The sequence below is a fragment of the Rattus norvegicus genome, chromosome 10 (assembly GCF_021556685.1).
Source record: "Rattus norvegicus strain SHRSP/BbbUtx chromosome 10, alternate assembly SHRSP_T2T, whole genome shotgun sequence".
NCBI lineage: Eukaryota > Metazoa > Chordata > Mammalia > Rodentia > Muridae > Rattus > Rattus norvegicus.
In genome coordinates this window covers 35068192-35095208 of record NC_141543.1, presented here as the reverse complement: position 1 = coordinate 35095208, position 27017 = coordinate 35068192, and the positions used below count along the sequence as shown (strand labels likewise).

At 46.4% G+C, this 27017-nt stretch overlaps 1 protein-coding gene and 1 long non-coding RNA gene across 24 annotated transcripts in view; one reads left to right on the top strand and one right to left on the bottom strand.

Moving 5' to 3' along the window:
• The window catches only part of Ebf1 (EBF transcription factor 1), a 389987-nt gene extending 382683 nt beyond the window's left edge, over positions 1-7304 (bottom strand). For 4 of the 22 annotated variants that reach the window (XM_087569387.1, XM_087569386.1, XM_087569390.1 and 1 more), the window contains exons 1-5: positions 6911-7304; positions 6339-6457; positions 4123-4279; positions 3471-3534; positions 2752-2807 (exon numbers count right to left, since the gene is read on the bottom strand). In XM_087569387.1, the coding sequence (XP_087425513.1) occupies positions 2752-2807; positions 3471-3534; positions 4123-4279; positions 6339-6430 (369 nt within the window). In that variant the 5' untranslated portion in view covers positions 6431-6457; positions 6911-7304. 22 annotated transcript variants of the gene reach the window in all.
• Positions 7305-17743: 10439 nt separating this feature from the next.
• On the top strand, positions 17744-23492 carry LOC120095081 (uncharacterized). Of its 2 annotated transcripts, none has more exons than XR_015631535.1 (3): positions 17744-18233; positions 18455-18666; positions 21966-23492. It is a non-coding gene; the product is annotated as an uncharacterized LOC120095081 (long non-coding RNA). The 2 variants fall into 2 exon arrangements; XR_015631536.1 differs by having other exon boundaries at positions 17796-18233; positions 18338-18666.
• The last annotated feature ends 3525 nt before the right edge of the window (positions 23493-27017 follow it).

Here is a 27017-nt window from a genome sequence, read left to right as displayed (position 1 = left end):
ACGGTGGCCAGGTACTCCCTCCCCAGCTCTGGTGTTCTTAGACCTTGAGAGTTGTGCTCTGTTCCACACTCTGAATATCAAAATCTGAAATGCATCAGGAAGCCCTTCGCAGAGGGCAACGTTGCCACCCAGTCAAACAGCCTCCGTCACTCCTACTTAAATGGGCCACTGTCTATAGCTACATAGAACCAACACTTTTAGAAGGTTTAAGTCAGACTGAGCGTTTAATTACCACAGAATAATTTCAAACTACAGGGAGATCACTCCTGGAGCTAAGTGTAAACATGACCCCACCCCCCCACCCCACCCCCGCAGCTAAGAAAATACAGCTTCCGGTATCTCTATCTGCCTTTTTGGAGTGCATGATATTAACTGAGCCCATAAGAAGGTTACCTACTTCTAAAACTTTGGCAGCCTGGAGTCAAAGGACAAGCAACTGGATACTGAATACAGATTGCCTTTCAAAGTGAAAGTTATAGAAAGGGCGGGTACCCAATCACCATGAAAGCAGATGGAGACATCTTAAATTGTCTTTTGTCTTGATACGTTTACACCAACTTAGATAACTGTTAATTTTTTTTCAGATTGCTCCTGGCTAGAATATATAACTACATGTATTTATAACTTAAACTTACATATATGGCAAATGTCTTTCTCATACCTGTTATTTTTTTTTAAAGGAACCATTTCCCCTCTCTCCCTCCCCCATGGAATTTATGATGCTGTCATAAAGATACCTTCAGCTGTAGCTTAAAAAAAAAAAAAAGAACTCCATGGCCCTGTTAGTAAAATGTTTGTCATATTGCTTTATATTTTTAAAAAAATTCCTTCCACTGTTCTCATATGAGAGAGTTTGTTGATAAGAATCAATTCTTAGTAGCAATATTTGCTTAGGGAGGTAGGAATTAAAAGTTTTGGGGAGATTTAAATCAAACAGAAACAATGTCTCCAAACTTATTGCAACTTTATGCTCCTTGGAGTAGAGCTCCTCATAGCTCTCGGCCTGCACTTGCAGTGGTCAACTACATAAACACATCGACCCTGTACAGTTGTTGGTGTAGATGTCCTTTCTCTTAAAAAGTAAGTCCTAATAAATACTTGTGGAGTAGGGGTTAAGGTTCATTCTTTCCCCTCTGGCTTCCCTGTTTTCACTCCTCTCTGACGAGAAGGACAAGAAATGACACCCATCGTATCAAAAGCTGTTTTTGAAAAACCAAATTCCACCTAATGTATTTTGTTTTGATATCAGAAAACATTTTTAAAAAAACACTAAATCAAGTTTTTGTGTGTGTGTTTCTGCTCAGGAAAAAAAAATCAAAAGTTCAGTGTCCAAAGGACAGAGAATTACTCTATGTAGCAATCAAAAGAATTCAAGAGAATAACTGTAGCTAGAACAATAAATGGGAATTCACTCTGAGCTGTCAACTAAGAAATAAACACAGTCTTCCAGGGGCAAAAATACGTAAGGGAAATAACACGATAGCAATTTTAGACACTTATTACTTTAAAAATATGCTTCCTGTCCATAATTCCATATATTTTATTTGCATTACAATATAAACATGATAATCAACATGAGCTGTGATTAAATGCTTCTTGTTAAGATTTCCGACTCCCAACAGCTTATTAATGTGTACTATGCACATTATAGCCAGGCAGATCTAAAGCTATTTTCAATTATCCATGAACACCCTAATTCCAAACTTTCTAAGCCAGTGAAGGAAGAACACCCTTCCTTGTTTTAAAAGGAATATTTAAAATGTCAATCAAATAAACACATTTCAACCCTGCGATAAATTACTGTTTGCTGTACAAGAGATAACTTTTCCTTTTGTTTGGAATTCTCCCCCCCTCAATAAAGCCGTCTTCTCTTTTTCTGTTACTTCAACTAACTAACCAGCTACTTCATTCTGAAACTATACTTTTTCTTAAAATCAAGAAGGGGGATAGATTAAAAAAAAAAAAAAACTTCCTGTGCCTCATTAAAATGTCAAGCCTCACTTCCAACTCGGCTCATAATTGTATCTTTTAAAACATAACTCAACCTTAATGTATACTGCCTGACACTGTGTGTTGGCAAGCTTAAGAAAATGCTGTCTGTGTACCTTTAAGACAGAAAGCTAGCTAGCTCTTGTTCTCTGGCTTACAGCCAAACTTGGAGGCCAAAGCAGGAGGGTTTTTTTTTTTTTTTTTTTTTTTGCAAATATCCTTGAACAACTGTAGGCTCCCACTTCCAACACTACCTTCCAATACCATCGCCTTTAAGAAAATAAAAAAAATCTGTGCAGAGTTCATTTGCAAATTCCAACAGCTTCATTTCTAAAGAAGCCAGAATTACCTCTCCCCAACTCCCCACCCCCAAACCAATTCCTCAGGCCTGAGCCTTGGGGGAGACCTGGCTGGTTTGCGTTTCAAGAGTTCAGTCCATAAGGCCACCCCGGAGGGGGTTGTCTCTAGGGCTCTTTTTGCTTCCCCTAGGACTCCTTGGCCAAGCCAGAGGAAGTTCAGGCCTTTTTCCTTCTCTCAGCACCCCAGGTTTTAATCGCCAGGCCTGGCTTTCCCAGGGAGACAGTGAGCCTCGAGCAGAAATGGTCTGGGAAGCCTGCGCTGCAACAACTTTGCCAGGGCCACCCTGGCTTAAGAGTTTGCGTCCCAGTCATCTTTCAGTAGCTCAACCAGCTTTTGAATTGCAGCAAATTTGGTGACCCGAGAGTCGTCCGTCCCCTCCGTGTGGAATTTTAAGAAACTTACTTGTTTTGTCATGGAGTCGATGAGGCGCACGTAGAAATCCTGTTCGGTCCTTATCCCTGGGGGTGGAGGGAGGAAGGAAAATTAAGAGAGGGGATAAGCCCTGAAAGAAAAGAGAACTCCACAATACACATAACAATAGCAACAAACAAAAACTGCACACAATGGGGTCCAAGGCCAAGGGGAACTCCCGCTGTCCTGAAAGGGGCGAGCCAAGACTTTCCTTCCCAGAATCCAGAAAGGATCTGCGGGCCTACTCCCTTAGAAGCAAGCCTCCTCCAAGCACTGGAGCTAGAAAAAGAGGGAAGCCCCTCAACCTGGCCATTCTTCATCCCCCAGGCTAGAGTCCCTCTGAAGCCGCCTGGATCCGTCAGGAGCACCTCCACTCCTACCCTCCCACTCCCACCCCCAAAAATAACCCGAAGAGCCTTGAGACTTGGAAATTTGGCCGAACAACACAGGCCTCAAGAAGGGGAGAAAGAAGACAAACGAGTGGTCTTGTCAGGGAAAAGTGGCCTCTGGTCAGCCCTGGACTGACCAAGCCGCCCTCTGCCTCCTCAGGTGAGAAACTTCTAGAATGAAATTTCGGAGAGGCCTGTTCACCTGGAGGGTGGCTGACGGCTGAGCTTCGCTGGGGGGCTTTCGTCCACCTGGAGCTCCGTGAGCCCCCTGCCCTGACCCTGAGCCCCAGGGTGCTGGCACCGACCCGACAGGAGCCTCACCATTGCTGTAGAGGAGCTGGAGCCGGTAGTGGATCCCATTATTGGTCTTTTCGCTGTTGGCTTCCTGGTTTGCAGCAAGGCCCAAAGACACAAGAGACGAGGAAAGAGGTCTCCGTGAGCGAGTGCACCAACTTCAAGGCAACTTTTCCCAAATGGGACCCCCCCCAAATCCTGTAAAGCCAGCCAGCCCCAATAGCAACAGAAATTGTGGCAAACTTAATCTTTTCTCCACAGTCATCCTGAACTACTTTCTTTCTACCATTCCAGAAATTTCTGTGAGATGCACATGGGTGAGACTCTTCCCAGAGTCTGGGGACTGCAGCCTGGGCCATCTGAGGCAAGCAATGCAGATCTGATAGTTCGAGCGAGCACACCCCTAGGCTCCCAGGGCTAGAGTGAAGTAGGGTTCCGTTCATTTTCCCTGGAATCTCTCCAGTTCTGGGGGCTCCATGTTAGCTTTCTGGAGCAGGACCTTGTGTCCCAGGAGCCTGGATTCGTCCAGGACGGGAAGTAGTTGGAGGCGAGGGGCGGGGGTGGGGGGCTCTCACAGGAGTGTGAGCAAAGCTTTGCCCACACATGGAGGCGGCTTCTAAGGAGCCTGGGCCTTCTCTCTGAGCCCGGGACTACTGGGGACTGCGTTGCGCCCACTTACTTTTTCCTTCTCCACGAACCCCACAAAGGCCGTCCTCTCAATCTCCACGGGCTGGCCCTGTCTGTCGTAGAGGGCCAGGACGAAGTGGAAGAAGTTGGATTTCCGCAGGTTAGAAGGCGGCTGCTTCTCAAAGTGAGCCCGGGCCAGACCCACCCCGCTGCGACCAAAGACGCAGAGTTAGATGGCTAACCCAGACTGTGTCCCGCACCCCTCTGTCACCCAGGACACGCGAGCGAACCCCCCAACACCCACCTTCTCTGCTCCCAAAACATCTCCTGGGCTCCTTCCATGACCCATCAGGAGCTCTAGCGCGGCTGACGAACCGCACAAATGTCACTCATGTCCCTGTCCTCCCCTTCCAGAGACAGCGGGTCATCAGAACTCAGAGGTGTGAAAGTTTTGTTTGGGTTTTGGGTAGGAGATGAAACGCTACAATCTTTACTCCACTGGAAGCGCACTGCGTGGAGAGGAAACGTGACCGTGGGTGAAGCGAAAGGGGGTTAAAGAGAAAGTGCGCAGTTTACTACTTCGAAGGCCAGGGCGTGGGAATGGGTTCCAACTACGCCTCCAAATCTCTCAAGTAAGTGGGCAGGTGGAAATGTATGCAGGGATGCTAGGCTGCTCGCTGCAGCAGCCACCCTCCAGGAAATTCCCTGGCCTCCTCCAGCTGCCGGTAGCCGGCCTCAGCACGCTAATTTTCTACACAAACACAAGCAAGGGGAGAAGGGTCCCAGATTGGGACTCGCGGCTATTAGAAATGATCGATCGCCATTGGAAAGGGAACTGGGGCGTTCTGTTTTACTGTTGTAGGTGGCTGTTGTTGTTTGGTTTAATTGTTTAATGAAAGACCTGTCTTGACAAAGTTTTGCCATTCTGAAAAATCATCCTCACACATTGCAGAAACCAAGGCTGCTTGGCTGAGAAGATCCGTCTGGGACTGGGGACTGAAGATTGGGGTGCCCGGGAACACCACAATGTCAGCCCAAACTGCAGGACACTGGCGGGCAACACACACACACACACACACACACACACACACACACACACACACACACACTTTCGCTTCCAGCCTAGTTACCCAATTCACTCTCACTACCAACCACTCCCAACCCTGTGCTCAGCGGGATGGAAACGATACAGGACAGTTGTCCCTAGTCCTTGCCCCCCCCCCAAAAAAAACTGGAAAGATGGAATTACTCTCCCTTCTCCCTCTGCACCTTATATGTCTAATGGGGCCTGGGCCCACAAACTTTTCCCTAAGCCCAGCTGGTGGCCAAGAATGAAAAGAGCAAGGTACCATTTCTCACTTGGGACCAGGAGCCCCTGGACAGGGCACTGGGTGTGTCCAGGGAAGTTCCTCAAGTTGGCCTCCAAGAGCATGGCTTCCAAGCCACTCAGTGTAGGGTCTGGAGAGCTGGAGAGGGACTGGAGGAGTCCAAGGTGACAGGGGATGAGAAAGGCTTTTAGGAGATGTGAGAATTAAAGTTGGAAATCACTCCTCTACAGGCAGACTGAGAAAAACTGAAGGCTAAGGGGTGGAGAGAGGGGAGAGTAAAGAACCAGATAGGAGAGAAATGGGGAGAGAATATAGGGAGGAGACAGCCGGGTGAGGAAAGAGTAAAGAAAAAAGAAGGGTGAAACTGAGAAGGAAAGAAAGAGAAAAAGAGTGGGGAAGGACAAGGAAAAATTAAAGAAGGTAGAAAAAAGAAAGGAAAGATAGGGAGAAAGGAAAGAAATGTGAAATGAAATGGAAAGGAAGAAAGAAAGGGGAGAGAAGAAAATTAAGAAAAAAGAGAAGAGAGAAGGAACGGGGGAAAGGGAAAGAACTGAAGAGAAATTAAGGAAGCGAAGGGAAGGGAAGGAGAAGGGGAAAAATATATAGCCACCCAGAAAAGAAAACAAGCGGTCAGAAAAGCGCAGCTATCCAACACCGTGCTGCAGAGACTCCTCTTCTGGGTTAAAACAAAACGAAAACACTCGCAGATGGGGCTGCGGAAAGTGCCGACAAAGCTTGGGCTCGGCTCCCTCCGGCAGCTCGCTGTTCTCTGGCCGGCGGCGACGAGTGCTGCGCAGCCGGGGAGCGCGGAGCCCAGGCGGCGAGCGCAGCGCAGCGGCAGACGCACTCGCGTGGCCGGGCCCCGGGTAGCGGCGCCGCGGTCTCCGGGCTCTCCCGCTAGCCGGCGGCCTCTCCTCCACGGTCCCCCAGCGGTACCCACCTCTGCGCCGCTGTGTTGGCGTCCAGCACCCCGGCGCCCTGCATCCACGTCCGCACCGCGTTCATGCCGCTGCCCAGCGGCTCTTCCTTCATACTGCTTCCACTCCGTTGGATGCTTTCCTGGATCCCAAACATGAAAACAACCTTTTCTTGTGGAAAATCTCCTCCCCTTTGAAAATATTAAAAAAAAAAAAAAGGAAAAAAAAAACTCCAACCACAGATTTTTTTTTTTGAGTCGATGAAACTCGCGCTACATCAAGGCGGGCTGAAAAGCAAAATTTTTAAAAATGTAAACCTTCGCTCAAAACTGAGCGATAACAAGGAGGGGGGGGCGAGGGAAAAAAAAGAAAGGGAAAATCCAACGAAAAGACCAAAATTAAGAAAAAACAGAGATGTATGCTTGGCTGTTGGGGGTTGTTTGGTTGGTTGGTTTTGAGTTTGGGTGCTTTTTTTTTCCTTTTTTTTTTTTTTTTTTTGCTTTTTTTTTTTTTTTTTTGCTTTTTTTTTTCTTTTTGTAGTAATCACAGGCCGTTGGAGAACAGGAGGGGCTGGAGTTTCCTTTTGTAGCGGTACCTTCACTTGAAGAAGCAGGAAGAAAAAAACCACCCTGATGACAATTTAAGAAACAATAGATACGACTCTCGAAGCCGGCTTGGCTACTTGAAGTGTCATTTTCCACAACCAGGCAAGTTTTTTTCTCTCTCTCTTTTTTTCCTCCTCCTCTCTCAACCAAAGATGTTTCTTTCCTTTCCGTGCGTGTAGATGAGGACGCTGGTTTCTGTAGACAGATACACCGGAGAGGGTGGGGGGAAGGGGAGAGAGAGGGAAAGAGGAAGGGGGGGAGGGAAAGAGATAGAAAAAGAGAGGAGAGGGAGAAAGAGAGGGGTGGACCCTGCTGGATGGAGATTCTGTTTTCTCCTTGCTAAAATAGAAGTGATTTGCAGGCTCTCCCTGTGGAATCCAGTTTGACTCTCCCTAGAGCTAAACACAGGCACACTAACCCCAAAGGGAAGGAGGCGGGGCCCTCGCAGCCTGGACACGCCCCTTCTTTGCATAACGTCATCCTTCCGCCTTATCGCAGCCAATCGCAGCTCCCGAGCTGGCTTGTTCACAGAGCCTGGCCACACTCCCTCATTAACATCCTTCTCTGGGTGGCGCAGGGGAGCCGCCAAAGTTCCCGGCAAAGTGGCGAACGAGGGAGCTCTGAGCACCAGCATCTAGGCTGGAGGGAGCTCGGCCGTAAAGAGCAAGAAAGGGGGCAGAGGGAAGGAGATGGAGGTATCCTGAGCCGAAGGGGTATGCGCCATGGCAGTTCCTGAGCATCCCCTCAGCGCCCAGAGCGCGACGGAGGCGTACTGACTGCGTTCTCCCTGGGCAGACGCCTAGTCCCTTGCTCGGCTGTCCTAGGACTTCGGGGGCAAACTTGGAGGAAAAAGGACTGACCAGGCAGAAAAGCCAGGATGCCCATCCCAGGTGCCCAGCTCTTCTCTCTGAAGCAAGGGTAGCGGGTTGAACTTTGTGTGCGAGCAAGATCGAGACTTGTGGGCCCTCGGAAGACACACTGTCTCCGTGTCAGGAGAGGTAGAGAAGCCTATTGCCCCAACGAATACTTTAGTAGATCGCACAAGGGATTGTGTGATCCAGACTCGGTCCTTAGCAGGCCTCTGAAATGCCTCTGATTCTGGGGTTAGCCCAGACACAAACGCTGTTGGGCGCGGTTCTTACTCGGTCACTTCAGCAGTCTCTTAAGAATGAATAGGTCTCTGGGACTGTGCCAGGGTGAGACTCTAAATATCTTCAGATCCCCAAACCCCTCTCCTGCTCCGCAAAGTAGCTTTATTTTTCCTTACCAACACAGCAAGGATGTTGCCTTCTCTGATTAGCTGGTTATTTGGCACACAGAGTTCTTTCTGTTAAACGCGAAGGGGGCTTAAGCCAACTTCCATCACAACCGCAGGGAGACTGGGAAGTAGGGAAGAGAGATGAGAGCGAGGGAGGGAAAGGAAGGAAAGAGGAGGAAGTGGATAAGGTGGAAGAATGTAAGGGGAGAAAAAGAAGGAAGGAAGAAAGGACGGAAGGAAGGAAGGGAGGAAGGAAAAGGAGGAGGAAGAGGGTAACTTGTCTCCCACTCCCACCTCAGGCCTATTGGCCTTGGTGTTGTGGCTGAAGAGGAAATGGGTGGAAGTTTATGGGTAATATGCCTGCCCCATCATTATTTTTTTTAAAAAGATGCAACGTTTAATAAGCTCATGGTAAACTGTATCATTACCCTCAGAGGACATCCTGGATGCAGTCAAGGCTGCTAAGGACTCCTTGGGGGAAAATTCTTTGCCCCAAATCTAGATTCCCTTTTCTTCTGGTCTTCCTTGGCCCTCTGATTTATAAAATGTATCACTGTCAGCGATGGAAAGGAACACACATCCCTGTTGAATGGAACAATTAAGGCCAGCAAATGTAATGCTTGGTGTGTCTGTCCAAGGAGGAAAGTGGAGCCCTTTTGTGATGAAAGATTGGGTGTATTCCAAGACTACAGGTTGAATGCATGGCCACTATCTTCAGACACAACTTTATCTATTATCTAGCTCCCAGACTATTTATCTGGACTACACATGTGCTGGGACATTTTTTTTCTGGTACCATAATTAATGCCATCTCCTCCAAGCCATCTCAGCAGAGATCATCTGATCCCATAGCATATGCCAGAGTTTCTGGCAAACAGTAGGTAGAGTGTGTGTGTGTGTGTGTGTGTGTGTGTGTGTGTGTGTGTGTGTGTAAAACCTTCCTCATCTCTTTAGAATTTAAATGTACAATTGTAGCTGGGCCTATTAAACTTTTTCCAAAGCTCCAAGCTTTTGCTGATGTCCCAGACCCAGGATCTTCTTAACTTCAGGGCTTCACAAAATGAGTTCATTCCTTAGGTTCAGAGGTGATCCTTTAAGGTAGGGGCATCAGGAAGCAGGGGCCACCCTCCTGCAATGGGTCCCGGGAAGTCCTAGCTTAAGACTCAGGCCTCCCTCCTTAAGTACTTGAGTCTCAAGACTTTTTAGTAATCAGACCAAAGCATTAACGTTGTATGTAGTAGGGTAGAGGTCCTGGTGGTGGAAAGCACACAGTCAGGAAAAGATCATTGCTGGAAAAGAAGAAATGCGGTCATACTGAGGCCTGCGATTAACAAGAGTCACAGAGAATATAGACATCTGGACGTCATCCACGAAGGATCCTGGTGCCACTCAGTACATGAAACCCACTATCCCAAAAAAAAGAGCCTGGTACAGAGAATGCTTTTTAGCTGTCCAGTTCTCCAGAAACTAGGAAGGAAGCAATGTTCATATCCATCCACTAAGCTAAAGGAGGAGAAGTAGAAGAAGTAAAAGTAGTAGTAGTAGTAGTAGTAGTAGTAGTAGTAGTAGTAGTAGTAGTACTGGGAGGAGGAGGAGGAGGAGGAAGAGGAGGAGGAAGAGGAGGAGGAAGAGGAGGAGGAGGAAGAGGAGGAAGAGGAGGAAGAGGAGGAAGAGGAGGAGGAAGAGGAGGAGGAAGAGGAGGAGGAAGAGGAGGAGGAGGAAGAGGAGGAGGAAGAGGAGGAGGAAGAAGAGGAGGAAGAGGAGGAGGAGGAGGAGGAGGAGGAGGAAGAGGAGAAGGAGGAGGAGGAGAAGAATCTTTGGACAGCACAGCACAGATCCCCTTTGGCCTGACAGCCAGTGGGCATCTCACCTGGGATGGTGGTGACATATTTCACTGTCATTAAACAGAGTGCATTCGTAGGTTTTCATCTAGGTGAATTGCCTTTTAACTTGGCTTTTGCAGCCAATAATAAATGTTTAAGTATAAGGAGACTAGAAAGAGAGTGGAAAAGAGAGAGGGGCCTTACAGAAAACTGAGTGTTCTCTCTCTCTCTCTCTCTCTCTCTCTCTCTCTCTCTCTCTCTCCCTCCCTCCCTCCCAAGCTCCCTCCCTGCCAAGCTCCCTCCCTCTCCCCCTCTCCCCCCTCTCTCTGAACATTCAGATTCCTGGGCCTCGTTCACAGCTGCGGATCGGAGCCTCTGGCAATGGTACCTAGGAATCTATATTTAAAGACACTTAGGAAATCTTGCCTTCTCTCCAAACAAAGAGATAGGGAAGGAGCCACTGTAAAGAACAGGTTTCTTCTGGCATGATGTTTTCCTGTTGAACTTCTAGCACTTTCTTCAGCTCATGGGTGGTGGGGGGGTTCATGGATAGGTTCTCAGAGGGTTCACACTGCCAGGCAGGGCTGCCCAGCTGTCCTCCAGTGCTAGAGGAAGTTGAGGCTAGGGCACAAGAATCCCCTCCCTCTGTACCCTTCAAGCCTAACTTCTGGCACCCAGGCTGTCCCAAACATCTGTAAACCCAGACTCCCTCTCATGGGGCATATAAAATGATGCAATATTTTCTAGGGGCTCCGGTAGAACTATGCTCCCCTGCTTGCCCTTCAGTAAAAAGAAAGACGCCCCTGAATTTAGTGAAACTGGGACCAGAAGGAATGTCCCAAGAAAAAAAAAGGGGATGGCTTTTGCTTGTCTGCCCCCAGGAGGCAGGCTTGGGACTTGTCCTGAAGCACGTTCTACTTTTCTCTTCTTGAGGACCCCCGCCCCGAGAGCCACCAATCCGGGAACCAACCCCTCACCTTTCTTAGCTGTCTTGCCAGAGGTAACTGCGACCCCAGTGGGAGAGCAGGCTCTTCATTCAGTGGTGGGAGGAACGGGAAATGGGCGACAAAGCGCCCGAGGCTCAAAGGCCCTCTGTCTCTGCGTGCTTCTGGGGAGTTGCGGGGGCCACTAGACTTCTGAGATGTGTGAGTGGGGCGGGCTGAAACCAGGCCACTCTCAGGGGAACCCCGCAGAGTGGCAGAGTTCGTAGCGACCTGGAGTCCCTGGGAAAGTGGGGTGTAGCCAGGCAAGGGCGAGGGCGATGAGAAGATACTACGGATGCAGCTTGGAGCTACCTGACACTGGGACCCGCGCACCCATTAAACCCTGGTCTGTCTGTCCCCGGGTGGCATCCACCCACCGCTATGGGGAGCGTGGGAGCCACAGGCCAGAACGCCACCGGAAATCCGGACTCTGATCCGGGCTTGCGACCTCACGGCGCTCCGGAAAAGTCCCTCCTTTGCTCATCCAGTCTCTGTCCCTGGGATAACCCTCCTCTTGTTGGAACCAACTAGAAAACTGAAGAAGAGAGTGACAACCACTCACAGAAGGTAGAGAATAGGCTGTATCGCAGAGACACAGTCAACGTGTGTGGGACCAGGCGCGGTGCGGTACCACAGAACTGTCCCTTCTCGCAATGAGCTGTGGCCTCTCTCTCGGGTTTCCCCCGGGATCGTCCCAGACAATAAATAGATTCCTTTTGTTGCTAGGTTTACCAGACATGAAATTACTCAATCCGCACCACAGTCCACTCCCATTGTACAGGTGAGGACATGGAGGGTTTGTAAGAGAAGTGGAAGCAGAAGAATCCTTCCTTCCGCCACACCGCTGATAAAGTTACCAGGACGTTGTCTCCAGGAACAGTGCTGTTAACCTTGGAGTCAAACCTCCACCAGGCAGAGGCATCTTACTGTCTGTTCACCACCACTAGAACTCGCGGGTACACTGGGTCCTGGTTACACATAGCGGGGTGAAAAAAGAGAGAGAGGGCACTTGTTACCCTGAGGACAAATCACACAGGAGCGAGAAGAGTGGTTTCGGGGAAATCTTAACGAATATAACTATTTGAAAAACAAGTTTGTGCTGGAATGTAAGTGGGTGCTTCTCTCCCAATCTTCCCCAAGGGCCACACCAACTCCAGCCCCAGCTGTATCATGTCATCTCTCTCTGTCCCAGCTGAGGTCCAAGCTGTGGCAAGCCTGCCTAATGGAACAACTTAAGTACAGGACTTTGCCACGATGTCGGATATTTGCCATGCCCGTTACAGGACAAAAATCTGGACGGCTGAGTACAGGTTTTAATTGTGGGTTGGAGGAACATGGTTCAGTCTTGGCCTGAGCACGGATAGCTAAAACCCGACATGATTCTGGGTTGGGGGAAAAACAGCTGGCGGTGTTCCAGAAAAAGAACTGTAGTCTGGTGCTGCCCTGGGATGGAGCCCGACTGGTACCCCACTTTGAGAATTTTGCCTATCTGCCTAGGAGACTAGAGCCGGCTCTCTCCAAATAGGGGGTGGAGTGGGTTTCCAAGGATTTTAGAAAGGAGCTCTCTAGCAATTTATAAATTAACACTGCTTAAGTTTTAAAGCACAAACTGAGGTGGAAGAAAAGAAACACGGGACGATGGGGGGGGGTGAGGGTGGGGGCTAAAAAGATTTAAGAGAGAAACGGGCCTGTTTCCCTAAAGGAAAGTTAAGAAAGGAAAAGCGCATTGGGGAGATGGGCTTAAGAAACACAAGTGAGGAATAACTCTGTGCGCTCCTTTCTTCGGTGGCTTTCTGGGTATTTGCGCGGCGCTGAACGCCTCCTGGTCCTCGTTGCTACCTTTGTTTAAAATGCCCGTAAATGTACACACGGGTTCTCAATCAGCGAGCGGCGGCTGCATATTTGGGGGGATCTATTCAGTGCACTCTTGGCTCCGTGCGAGCGCGCGTGCTCGAGTGCGGGGGCCAAGGGAGTGAGCACAGGTGCACCTCTATCAAGCGTGTGCACGAGAGTCACGCTAAGACATATTTTGTGTATCTCTATACTGCAAACGCAGAAGAACTTTGTGTGCGTGTGTAGCAAGATCGTACACGTGAGCCCGCACTCACGCGTGTTTCGTGTATGCAGTTGCGTGTGTTAACTGCCGCAAAGACATCCTAAAAATCAAAGTCCACATAGGGCGAAAGCAGCAGGCTGCGTGGAAATCGAGGTGTCAAGGGCAGCAATGAGACTGCAGGTCCCTTGGCCTTACCGGTGGGAGGGAGCCTACTGAAGAAGTGCAGGGCATGGCCACAGGCCGGGGGTGAGCGCCCAGCTCAGCTCCCTGCAGACCAGGTGTAATTTCCACCCACAAATTACCCGAACTGAGAGCGCAACGGTCCCTGCTGGACAGTTCCGCGCTCTTAATGGTTCCTCGCGGACAGTTTCTGATTATTGATGCCGCGTCCAAAAAGAGACCGCTTCCGGGAGATTTGCTTGTGTGTTCATTCCCCCTTATCGCTGTAGATTCGCTTGGCTGCTACAAAGACCCAGCCAAACCTACCAGCGCCACCAAGAAATCCTGAGCGGATCCCGTGGTGCAGGATACTTGCCGGCCAGAATTCTCTTCCAAGGTGGAGTCACAGCGCCACCTTGCGATCTTCTAGCTCCCTCGCGGCACTGCCACTCGAGAAGGAGACTTTGCAGGTCCCCAGCCTATAGATTCCCAATGCTGGTTCCTGTTCACATTCACAATTTCTTTATTCAGTTATTAATAAGTTATTCATTTCCCCCAGGCACACTTTGAACACCTCTGAACTATCCACCCGTCAGGGTTCAATCTCCAAGGTTGCCTAAATGAACCTTTCCCTCCAAGGCAGCCCAATGGTACATTTGCCCCTAAGGCTCATTTCACACTGTCAGAAATACAGTCTCTCTCCCATCCTGGTCAAGGAACTCCGTAATAATGTCGAAAATTGTTCTTCCTACATCAACCCAGTGTAGAGTTTATTGATGAGCAATTGTGAGGGAGTCTCTGTTTTATGCTAAGCACAAGACAGTCTTATTTAAACATGCTAGCAAAACCACATACCAAGCCCCGATGTTGTCACTTGTTGTTGTTGTTGTTGTTGTTGTTGTTGTTGTTGTTGTTATTTACATTTAAAAAGCAATGTTAGAAGGGAAAAAGTGCCCAGCCAAGGTCATGAGCCCAAGTTAGTCTGATGTCAGAGCACACCTTTCCCTTCTGTGTCTAGCTGACTCCATCAGAGCTATGGCTTCAGGCCATGTGACCAGACAAGGCTCAGAGTCAGCATTCATGTAAACCCATGCTCTAGAGAACTGAGCCAGGAAGAGAACTGCTGCTATCAAGCCCCTTGATTGCTCACAAAGCATATTACACCACTCTCTACCCAAGGGACCCTAGTCAAGTCGCTAACCTTCCTCCATCCTCTTCTTCATTAAAGATCTTTCACTATTTACTTCTACCGTACGTGTATGCGTATTTCACCTGCATTGTGTCTGTACAACGCACAGAAGCCTGGCATGGAAGGTAGATACCCGGGAACCGATATCAGTTCTCGTGTAGGTGCTGAGAACCAAACCCAGGTCTTTTTGCAAGAGCAGCAAGTGCTTTTAACCAGTGAGTCATCTCTCCAGCTACTCAACCTCCTTATTCTTTTTTCTTTTTTTCTTTTTTTTTTTCCGGAGCTGGGGACCGAACCCAGGGCCTTGTGCTCGCTAGGCAAGCGCTCTACCGCTGAGCTAAATCCCCAACCAACCTCCTTATTCTTAAAAGTAGGCTTGCTGTAAGGGACAAAGGAGAGACGTGGATGCTACACACCTGATGTACTGCTCCATGCTCTCCAACCAGCACAAAGGCGGTGTTTGTGAGCATTGAGTCCACAGCTCAAAAAATGCAATTACTAATAGTCACCAACTAACACACGAAACAAAGTGAATCTATCATCCCTACAAAGAGTTTATTATGAAACTACCTTGTGGTTATATCTTCATGTTCATTGTGGGCATGAGTTATGTAATGGGGCATGTTTACTTTATGGTGATTTGAGTGTTTATATTACCCTGATATTTAAAAACAAAAAACATTTAAAGGGTGGAGAGGGTGAGAGATAGAACTAAACAGTACATCAGTAGGCTTGCCTCTTGCCCTTCCCTTCCTTTGTAGACTTATGCCAAGAAAGATTTAAAGAGAGACTATAAAAATGTTTCTTACTCTGGAGAGTACAAAATTCTGGGGTGTGTGTGTGTGTGTGAGTGTGTGTGTGTGTGTGTGTGTGTGTGTGTGTGTGTGTGTGTGTTTAAGTTAGGGGAGATTCTGAGCTAGTCTGAGAAAACTAAAAAAATTGTTACAAGTAACACAGTAGACGCTTTGAAATTAAGCTAAGCAAATGTATGTGTACAAATAGTGACGCTCAAGTAAGAGAAACAAATTAGGGTTGTTGGGGGCAAAGGCCAGGCTTTTGGACATTTCTCTAAATTATATTTTAAAAGTTCAGTGTCTCTTTCTAGAATGGCTCCTCAAAGAGCTACTCCTGTTAAGTTTGCTGACTACAAACTTTGCAGCCTGCTCAGGTAAGACCTTCCATGCTCTAGAAAGGCTGACGATCAGTAGTCATGTCATAGCTCTGGGTGATTTCTCCCCAGAGAAGCGAGGCAGAAAGACCCACGAGAGAGAGAGAGAGGAGTGTGCCTCCCATTCTTCGGACCCATGATCCATTTCGAGAGACCCCACCACAGGCTGGATCTAGTCCAATTCATATGTACCTGTTTCTTGTTTCATGTTATGCTCTTACACAGGGAAAAGAGATGTGGGCAATTCTACCTGCATTAAAGGGGTCTGGTTGCATGACCGATGAGATTTTATTATCCTTGACTGGGAATTTGGTTCATACTAATGCCACGACCCACTGACTTTTTGGCAACATGGGATCTATTCTGTTTCTCCCTCCTCTTTCCCTTCCCCCTCCTTTTCCTCCTAATGTTCTTCCTCTTCCTCTTCCTCTTCTTTCTCACCATGACAGTCATTAGGGATAGCCACCAAAGTCCTGGTTCTTTCTCTCCTCATAGAATACTACTTCCCACATTTCCTGGTTGGGGTACCCCGAGTCCTCTGTATGTGAAGAAGCCCTGTGATTTGCCTTGGCACATGAGGAGTTAGCAGGCATGGCATGTCACTCATGGGCAAGAGGCAAGAAGAACCAGGGCACAGTTCACCAAATTCCCTCCCCTAGTGGCAGGAGCTGATGGGTCCCCAAATGGAGTTTACAATCACCCGCCGCTCTTTGTAAAGCCGATATGTACCGGAGTCCCCCTGTACTCATAGGGGCATTGAGCATGAGTGGGGAATTATCCTGTTACTCTAAAGCACAGACAATTCTTTCCTGGAGTATGGCCTAGCCTCCTTGACTAATGCACTTAGGAAAGTAACATCTTTTCCTCTGGGAGACAAAAAGAAAGTTCTTCCCTTGAGTGAAAAAAAAAAAGTGGCTTATTCCATCTAATGAAAAAAATGATCAGAAATCTGAGTGTCTTCGCTTTAGTCAAGTCATTCTTGGAGTTCCCAGCATCATTTGGAAACTCCGAAGAGAGAAAGGGAGATGCATTGCAGAAATCATTAAAAGGAAACTCGAAATTCTTTCGGGAGTCCCGCAGGACTTTCCAGGAGCATTTTGCTCTCTTGCAGACACGCTATGAAGAGCCTCCTTAAGGTCTGACTGGAAAAGACCTTCCTAGCAGTTCCATGGCTGGGATACAGAAACATTTCTCAGGACAGTAAAGATGGCTCAGCCGTCCAGGTTGTTGCTGGCTGGTCTTGCAGAGGACCAGAGTCAAGTTCTCAGTGCCCCCACCCAGCTGCTCACAACCACAACGACTGTACCTCCCGCTGCAGGGGTCTGACATCCTCTTCGGGCCTCCACGTGTACCCGCATGCACGTGGCAGGTCTCTGACAGACACGTTCATATATAATAAATAAAAATAGCAAACCTTTATTTTTAAAAAGGAAAAGAAAAATTTCCTCCCCCATTACATTCCCTTCTATAATTTCAAGTTGACAGCAGTAAAAGTTCTTAGCCAATTAAGTCTTTAAGAAATATAGCTAGGACAAGTTAAATTTCCCAGAATTTAGTTCCTCATCTCATGCTATAGAGTAAATGTTTATTATGTCCCACCCACAAATCATATATTGAAACGTTGCCACCCTACCCCTCCACTCCACCCCAGTATGCTGGTGCTGCCTCCCGGCAGTAGCAAACACCGTGAGAAAGTAACCACCCAAAGGGCAGGAGAGAGTTGCTTCACTGGGGAGGGGCCAAGATTCACCCGCCATGATTGAGCAGCAAGTTCCTATAACCCTAGAACCAGAGTGGAACATAACCGATCTGTCATTGATCTCAGACTCCTATCCAGCCTGAGAGGACGAGATGTCTGTTGGTTAAAGCACCTGGTCTATGCTATTTTGCTACAGCAGCTTGTGCAGACTGCACATGGAAAAATTAAAAACAATTAGACCAGAGGGTCGGCTGGATAGCACCCCTTTCCAGCGAGCTGCCTTTGAAGGTATTTGAGTGACAGGACAGCTTTTTCAGGAACAGTGCCTTCAGGAATATCTCCCAAACCCAAACCAATGCTCCCCCCCCCCCTTTCTATGTTGTTCTCTGTGTTTTCTCATACTGACCCTGCAACCACAGCTTCCCGGATAAGCTAATGTCTCTATTCCTCAGCCTCAGATTAGTGCAAACGTGGGGCCTGCTGGAAAACTAGAGATGGGTTTGAAACACGGGAAAGGCTTTGTCGCTTTCTGGCTCCTATACCGAACAGGTTAAAGATTCTCCTCAGGTGTTCATGAGCGCTGGTCCTCTGAAGAAACTTCCAGAGAATTTCCAGGAAACTTTTGTGAGAAATACTGGTTGTGCGAGGAATGTCCTGGGCAAAGCCATTCTTCATCTTTGGAGTGACACGGCTGATGACCATCCGTGCAGCTTCTTCCATTCAGAGAATAATTGGAAGTTGGCAGAGAGTTGCTGCTGCCTTGACACCTGTCAACAGGGCGGAGGAGTAAGGTTAAGCTTCGCCTGCGTCCCGCTGGGCTTCGGTCTGGCCCACAGCTGCCTGCGCTATTAAGAAAGCTGCCGCAACTCTGGCAGAGAATAGAAAACATCCTACCATGACTGGATTTGGTGGCACCTGCCTTCATCTAAGTGCCAGAAAGGCAGCGAGCGAGCGGCAAAAAGCAAAAAGCAAAAAGAGGTAAGGAAAGAAGGAAAGGGGAGGGAGAGGAAACAAGGGAGGGAGGGAGGAGTGGAGGGAATGAAGGAACTTACCAACTCCATAGGGCGGCTTTGTATACACAGATACAGCATGATGTTTCTCTTATTAAACGGATACCTGGTTCCACTCCCCTGGGTGTCCGAGACGATGACAGTACTGTCTTCGAAATGTGATGCGGCCTTCTTATTTACTGAATACAGCATCCAATGGGAGATGAGAGGGCCCTCGGATCACTCCTTCCAACAAGCAAAGGTGGACGCATCAGTTTGCCTTCTGTGATGAACTCCTGTTCTCCAACAGTACGCAGTGGGTGGGGTTTCAGCAAGTTCCGAAACCACTGAGAACCCGGCCCTGCTTCATAACACAACCCACGTCAGCCTGTGCCCGATGGACGCAGCTTCCGGTTTCAAAGGCAAGTCTGTTGTAGAAGAAAACTGCCTCTGTTGGGTAGACATTTAAACTTAACCATAGACAGATACCTTTTTAGAAAAATTCTGTTAACCAATTTATGCGCACATTACTTCCTTTTTAGTTAATTATCTACATTTGGACAGGAAAGGTGAAGAACCACCCTGCCTCCATTTTAGGATCAAGAGTTATCATTTTAGTAAAGACGAGCTAGGTTCATTCCTGTTTGCGATTAAACCTCTGTTTTTCAAGAATTGTGCTATACACCCACCCGCAATCTTAAGGAAAAATGGCTCTGTACCGCCTGTCCCAGGAAGAGCAAATTATGCCTTTGTTTCAAAATGTGGTTTAAAATCATCTTGCGACTCTACCTTTGTTTCGAAAGGTTGTATGACCACCACCTATGACAACACTTGTTGTGTTGCCATGTCTGCCTTGTTTTGCCCACCTTGCAAGCATGCCTTTGTTTCAGGAGAAACCAGCTTGTTGGGCTTCTCCTCTGCCCCTATAACCCCGCCTCTTTTTTTCCCACCAAACCTTTCATTTGGAAATCTCTGACCAATGGCTGAGATATAAAAGCCTTCTCTTCCTCACATCCAAAGCAGACCTCAAAGCCCCCACCTAGGTGGGAGGCAGCCCATAGACAGGAATTTTTAAAAACCTGGCTTTAATTAATTTGGTGATTTGGGTTGGTGGTCTTTCTCCTCCCATCTCTGGGATTAACATTAAGACTATGAATTAATGTTTATATAACTAATGAACGACTGTGCGGGTTGAGCGAATTGGTACAAGCCTTTAATTCCAGAACTCAGGAGCCAGAGGCAGAGGCAGAGACAGAGATCTACAACTTCAAGGGAAGCCTGGTCTACATAAGAAGTTTCGGTCCGGGTTGGGGATTTAGCTCAGTGGTAGAGCGCTTGCCTAGTTTGGTCTCCAAAAAAAAAAAAAAAGAAAAGAAAAAAGAAAAAAAAAAGAAGTTTCAGACCAGCTGGATCTGAAAAATGATACCCTGCCTCAATAAATAAATAAATAAATAAATAAATATAAATAAATAAATAAATAAATAAATAAACACAGCCATGGAAACCAAATTCTAAAGTAAATGACAAAGGAAACCCCACAAAATTAAAGATTTAAAAATAAACAACAAAATGTGTTCCATATCATGTTATTTTGCAGAAATGAAATTGTCACCAACCATAATGTCAACATAGTTCTGATTTCAATTAAATAGGTTCCTTAGGGTGTGGTGTGTTTATATAATATGTCTTCTGAGATGGCCCATTTTCTACTACTTTGCTGGTTTTTTCGAACTACTGCAAGATCCTCCTTAATTTACATTGCGTAGAAAAAGCTCACTGCGATCATTTTAGCATAAAAAACTATGACAAATACGGATCACCGTTAGTGCCAATAAGTACATCCTAAAATTTGAGCTTAAAACGCTGTGCCAATATTCAGTTTTAAACTAATTGCCCAGATGAGCCTAGAGATGTTTAACCTTCTAAGATTATGACTGAAGTGAAAATACTGTTTAAAAATTCTTATTCAGCCCCAGGCTGGGGATGTAACTCCAAGGCACAGTGCTTGCCTAGCTTACCCCCAAGGCCCTGAGTTGGATCCCCAGCACCACAGATAATCAGGAAAACAGCCAACCACTTAGGAACATCCCACTCTCAGAACACATTTTAGATAGCACTGAAGTGTACAGTTATAAAGATTAAAAACCAGTAAAATGTCACCTATGTTTTTTTCTCCATCCAAATTCCTCTTTTCAGGGGACTAAAGAGATGGTTCGGCAGTTAAGAGCACATACTGCTTTTACGGGATCCTAGTTTGGTTCATGGCACCCTTGTGGGGCAGCTTACAACTGCCTATCACTGTAGCTCCAGAGAAATCTAATACCTCTCAGGCACCTGCACTGATGCTCATATCCACAAACTAGAAATAAAAATTTCATATGTGTGTGTGTGTGTGTGTGTGTGTGTGTGTGTGTGTGTGTGTGATGGTTTGTATATGCTTAGCCCAGGGAATAGCACTATTAGAAGGTGTGGCCTTAGAGTAGGTGTGTCACTGTGGGTGTGGGCTTTAAGACCCTCATCCTGGCTGCCTGAAAGTGAGTATTCTGCTAGCATCCAATGAAGATGTAGAACTCTCAGCTCCTCCTGCACCAGGCCTGCCTCAACGCTGCCATGTTCCTCCTTGATGATAATGGACTGAACCTCTGAACCTGAAAGCCAGCCCCAATTAAATGTTGTCCTTATAAGAGTTGCCTTGGTCTCAGTATCTGTTCACAGCAGTAAAACCCTAACTAAGACAGATATATGTATGTATACCCCCTGAAACCCCTCTCAGCCAATCTTGTAATCTAGCTGCTCTGGGAGCTAAAGGAAGAAAGAGAAAGAGGAGGAAGAAGAGAGGAATAGGAAGAAGAGGATTGAACTTCCAAGGCCTGCCTGGGCTATGGAGTAAATTCAAAACCAGCCTAGGCAGCTTAGTGAATCTCAGTCTTTAAAAATAAAAAAACACCACAATCTTAAAAGGGACTTGCTCAGCACGATCTGGATCCTAGTTTCAATCCCTAATAACTCTCACCCCCAAATAAAAGTGGGTGACTGTTCACTGCAGTAGTGTTCTTTAGGGAACTGCTAAGCACTTTCCTTCTGGACCACAGCTAGCCAGAATTTCCCAGCAGCCCTTGCTGAAAGACACTCCCAAATTAGTTCATAAATCCTCCAACACAGTCTTCTGTCTGCTAGCTTCCGCTTACGTGGACTTAGCCAGAAGGTCCACATTGGTTTCCGGGCGCCACGTTATATGGGTAAGCTGCTCCGTGGAGTAGAAAGCCCACTGTAAGGTCAGCTCTGGAGTGGATTTCGCTGCTACAATCACACTCGGAATCTGCCTCCCATCCGCCTGATGCCTCCACCATCACAGACTTAGGAGGTCTGAAACCCAGAGGGGTTAAAGAGCTTCCCCGAGTCCTTTGACTTCGTTGCTATCCATGGATGGTAAGACCTCTAGGGTCCTACCCACTTTCCCTATTTGAAACCTGTTTGTTGGGGGAACAATTGACCTCACCAGAGCGAGTTTCACATTTTCCCATTACAAAAGGAAAATGAGAAAAATATGTCCCAGATACCACAGAGAAAAATGCTTCCTCCTGTTAATTGCCTTTCTATTTCAATCGAGGAAGGCATTTAATTATTTCTGAACTACATTCAAAACTAACTCTCTCTCTCTCTCTCTCTCTCTCTCTCTCTCTCTCTCTCTCTCTCTCTCTCTCATCACCCCTCTCCTTAGGTGAGTTAACAAAGTCTGTGCCTACGATTTCTAAGGACCAAGTAACATTGGACTGACGTTTGTCGAGCCCTTTCTATCTGTCATCAACTGTTCTTTTTACACTGGCCCCGTCTACTCCCCACAGGTCTGTGGTGTGGGCAGAGTTATTATTGCCCTCTAAACAGATGAGGGACAGACTCCTCTCTTCACTAGGCTGCCACCAGACAGACACTTGGCTTCTCCACTGTGGCACCCATTGCTGGGTATGTGCACAAATGCCACGTGGGGGCATTTCAAGAGGACTGGGGGGTACAGGTGCTTCTGAAGCATCTCAGGCTCCTGGAGATTGAGGGAAGTGCTACAGGGGCTGAGGGGACAACAGGAACAGCGTTTAGATGGCTTCTTACACATTGAAGGAAATCTTGCTTCTGAGTGGCACCGCCCACTGATTTCATCACGACTGTGAAAGAAGAAGAAATAAACTCTCTGTATTTCATGATCACAACTGTTTTGTCACTCGGCTTTTTCAGACTAAAGTCTACTGGCCTGGTATTCCTACCCTCAGCTCACCTGACCTGTGAAGGCTGAGTTGCAAGGAGTTTTATGGAGGCCTGAAACCTAATAGCACTGAACTCCATATTGCCTAGGTTCGTTTCCTGTACATGCAAACCTACGCTAAAGTTGAATCCATTAGTTAGTGCAATCATTATTGCACTGAAAATAATGAATGTTGGAACGGAACGCGGAACACTATCCTGCAATTAAACTGCCAGCATCAGTACCCTTGCACTCTGGAGCCATGGTTACATAAAACAGGAGTCAGCTGAGCATCAGCGTGGTGATGCTGTGATGGTCAGTTGGATATCTGAGGTGGTTGCTATGGGACCAAAGGGCGGACAGCACAGAAGCACGGGTATGTGGATAGAGGCATGAGTCACATCCAGCTCAAGAGAAGCAGGGTGGCATGAGGGCTGCTGGCCTTACCACTCACAACAGTGTGCAATTTAACTCCCAGGAATTGTTTAGTTCTAGAATTTTCTATTTATTATTTTCAGCTGACCACAAGAAACTGAAACCATGGAAAACTGTGGATAAAAAAAGGGACCATTCTAAAACTGGGTGGCATGATATGTGTGTTATATAAGTAAGAACAAAGTATCTTCTGTGATGGGCTGAACATTCAAAAACACCTTGTATTAAACTTCCTCAGGAAATTGATTCTTCAAATTGTTCACAAGCTCTTTAAACTTAATAATCAGAAAAGTGTGGGTTATTTTATATATTCAAACCAACGGGTTTTACAATCCGTTAGCAATATTTTATACTTTGAGGTATCCTTGATTCTAGTAGCACTCTTCTTAAATATTTTAATAGAAATATTCTATTTCTGTTAACTTTGCATGTGTGAGAAACATTGTTCCCTTAAAATAAAAAATGTGGCATTCTCATGAATATGTACAGATACTATGTGTCAATCAAAAAGTTGATAATACATTTATAGATGAAAATATGTTGCCTCTCTGCCTAATAAACCAGAGAAAGTATGGATTCTTTGTACAGCTCTAAAAGTTTCTATTGCCTAGGATAAACACTTGCTTGAGACAACGTGTTTCTAATAGGCATGTTAACATATTTTTATATGCACATGGGGTAAGGAAATGCACAGTGGTTAAGAAACTGGTTGCTCTCCCAGAGGACCCTGGTTCTATTCCCAACACTCACCCAACTCACAACTATCTGAAACCAGGGAATACAGCATCCTCTTCTGGTCCCTGCTGGTACTGCATGCACTTGGAATATAGACATATATGCAGGCAGAACACCCATATACAGAAAATAAAAATAAAGGTTAATTTTTTAAGTAAAATAACATCTTTAAGAATGAAAGACTACATAAATTCAGGTGTGCATGTGTTTGTGTGTGTGTGTGTGTGTGTGTATGTCTGTGTGTGTGGTATGTATGGTATTTGGTATGAGTGTGTGCTTGTGTGTATAGTATATGATATGTATGTGTTTGTATGCATATATGTGGGGGGGTTTGAGTATGTTTGTGTATGTGTTTATGTGTATGGTGTATAGTATGTGGTATTGAATGTAATTTTTAAGTATTGTGGGGGAGAGAGAGAGAGAGAGAGAGAGAGAGAGAGAGAGAGAGAGAGATTGATTGGTGGGAGAGTTGCATGATCTATTTTGAAGCCACCTTATGATAAGGCATGTGTTCTCCCACCAGTCTACAGCCCTAACATCAGTTTCTTATGTTAAGACTTGTGGGGTCCATAGAGCTTAAAACATACAAGCCTATATTGCTTGCTACAGGAAGGATTCAGACTGTTTTCTTTCTTTTCTTTTGTTTTTTTTCTTTGTTTTTGCTTTTCCAGGCATGGTTTCTCTGTATAGCCCTGACCATCTGGAACTCAGACTGGCCTTAAACTCATTGATCCACCTGCCTCTGCCTCCTAAGTGCTGGGGTTAAAGATGTGCACCACGACCTGGTGGACATAGTTAAAGAAATAAATGACAAATTTGCTAATATCTGCCAGGCAGGTGGGGAAGCCCTGTCAAAGTTTTTTTTTTTTAAACAGATTCAAAAAGAAACAGACAGAACTTAAATTTTTCTTATTTACATGTGTGTGTGGGGGGTGGGGGTGCTCTTGGAGACCAGAAGAGGGCGACAGGTAAAAGACGTCACTAAAGCCAAGAGAGTTGGTCGCCCTGGCAGGCTCATTGCTGTGCTTCAGGCAGCAAGAGATGGCAATCGTGGAGAGATCCTAGACACAAGGCCATTTGTGCAATGAAGGAAGCAGAGAATATGGGTGTGGGGTAGCCTGCCCACAAATTGGGATGATGCTTCCCAGATCCTAACATGCATCTCAAAATATAGCATGTAATAATAGTGTAACACAACTCCCAAGGCTTGGGAAGCAAAAGCATTCTCCCACCATTCTGGAGGCTAGAAATCCAGGTTCGAGGCCTCAACAGGCCTCTCTCTCTCTCTCTCTCTCTCTCTCTCTCTCTCTCTCTCTCTCTCTCTCTCGGTTCTCAGGAAGATCTTCCCTCCTCCACTAGTCTATGGCAACCTAGAACAACCCTTGCCTTGTAAAAACATCATCCAATCCCTGACTGTCCCATGGGTCTCTTCTCTTATAAGAACATTGGTCTGTATTGAATTAGGTCATGGCCTAATGATTTCATTTTCATCCTATTACGTCCACAATCTCACTGCCAAGTCAGACTATATTCACAGGTACTGGACCACGCATGGGAGGCTAAGACTTATGTGTCCTTTGAAAGAAAAGAACACAGTTCAACCCATAGCGTTAAGTAACAAGTGAAATGATGAAACTAGGGCCAGGGAATGGTGCGGTGGGCAAAGTGCTACATAACTGTGAGGACCCAAGTTCAAATCCCCAGCACTCACACAAAATCTCTCCACACACACATAGAGGATAAAATGATAGAACTAGGGTGTGCTATTTTTAAACTCATAAAGAGGGATATTCAAATTAAAATACTATCAAACAAATCCTATGAAGATCAGTGTTAAAAAAAAGAAAAAAAAGTATAAGGGAGGCAGTAGTGGCACCTGCCTTTAGTCCCAGCACTTAGGAAGCAGAGGTAGGTGGATTTATGTGAGCTCAAGACCAACCTGGTCTACAGAGAGAGTTCCAGCACAGCCAGGGCTACACATAGTGACGCTTGCTTTGAAAAACCAAAACTCATCATCAATCAGTCTTTGTGAATACAATTGAAATATTCTAAAGAGCATATTAGCAAGCTAAAGGCGCAATGTGTGAAAAGGGTCACAGAAATCAGCTGTGGCCCTCGACGTCCGATAAACCCTTAGCGTTCCAACAGCTGAAGCAAGTTGATCACAAGTGTGACACCAGCTTGGGTACATACGCATGGAGACACTGTCTTTAAAATCAGTTTTTTTAAGACAGGACAAGTCATGAACCAGTAGAATAACAATGCAAATGGAGTGGCATCGTTTTTCAATATTTATGAAATGATGTTAGAGTGTAGAGGAGCACGGCACCACGTTCTACTGAGCACACCTACCACGGGCTGGCAGCATCGGCTCACTTCTGTCACTTCCTGACATCCCAGGAGTCCCCACATCAAGTGTGCACTCCCTGGACATTGCCATTTGGCCTCCTGATAATGCAGGTCTAAGTTCTGTTTGCCACACTGAATCATCTCATGAAAATGTTGCTAAACTTGACTTTCTAATATCTTGCCCCAAGTTGCTGTGTCTGTATTTCATGAAGGAAATCCATATGCAGTTTTCTTTCCCAGTGAGATCTTTGACTGGCGTTAGAAGGAGGATATTGGGAGCCTCAGTGACAAATTCCAGCATAGTCCCTCAGAAAAAGATATGGCAGATTGATGTTTCTTCTCTAAAATTTGATAGAGTGTTCCAGAAAAGTCATCTATACTGTTCTCTGTAGAAATATTGTTACTGCTAATTGATTTAATTTCCTTCTTTCCTCCCTTTCTTCCTTTCTTTCTTTCTTATGAGCATGCACTATAGCCCAGGCTGGCCTGAACTCATGATCCTCCTCCTGCCTCAGCTTTTGAGTTCTGGGGTTACAAGCATGTGCCACCACCATGCCTGCCTTCACTGTCTTTGTTTCTTTCGTGGGGTCTATTAGTGTTAAAGTCATATGCTTGCTAAGCATGCTTGCTCTTACAAAAAAAAAATAGTAGTGAGATTGAACAACATAAAATGTAGTGTCACGGCCATTTCAAGTGTGCAATTCGGGAGAGTGCAGGACCTTCACATTGTCCTGTAACCAATCTCGAGAACTTTCTTCATCCAGCACAATAAAAAAAAAAATGTTTCCCCTAAACAACACATATGCACATTTCTCCCCATGGTAACCTCTATAATCACTATTCTTCTTCCTGTGACTCCCCGCGGACTCTTCTAGATTCTTCATACAAATGGAATCATAGAGCACTTGCTCTTTTGTTGGTGGCTTAATGTGCCCACCGATCATCCGTGAGAAGCACAGATGGTAACGCTTTTCTCTTTTCTTTTTAATGGCTAAATAATGTTCCTTCACATATATA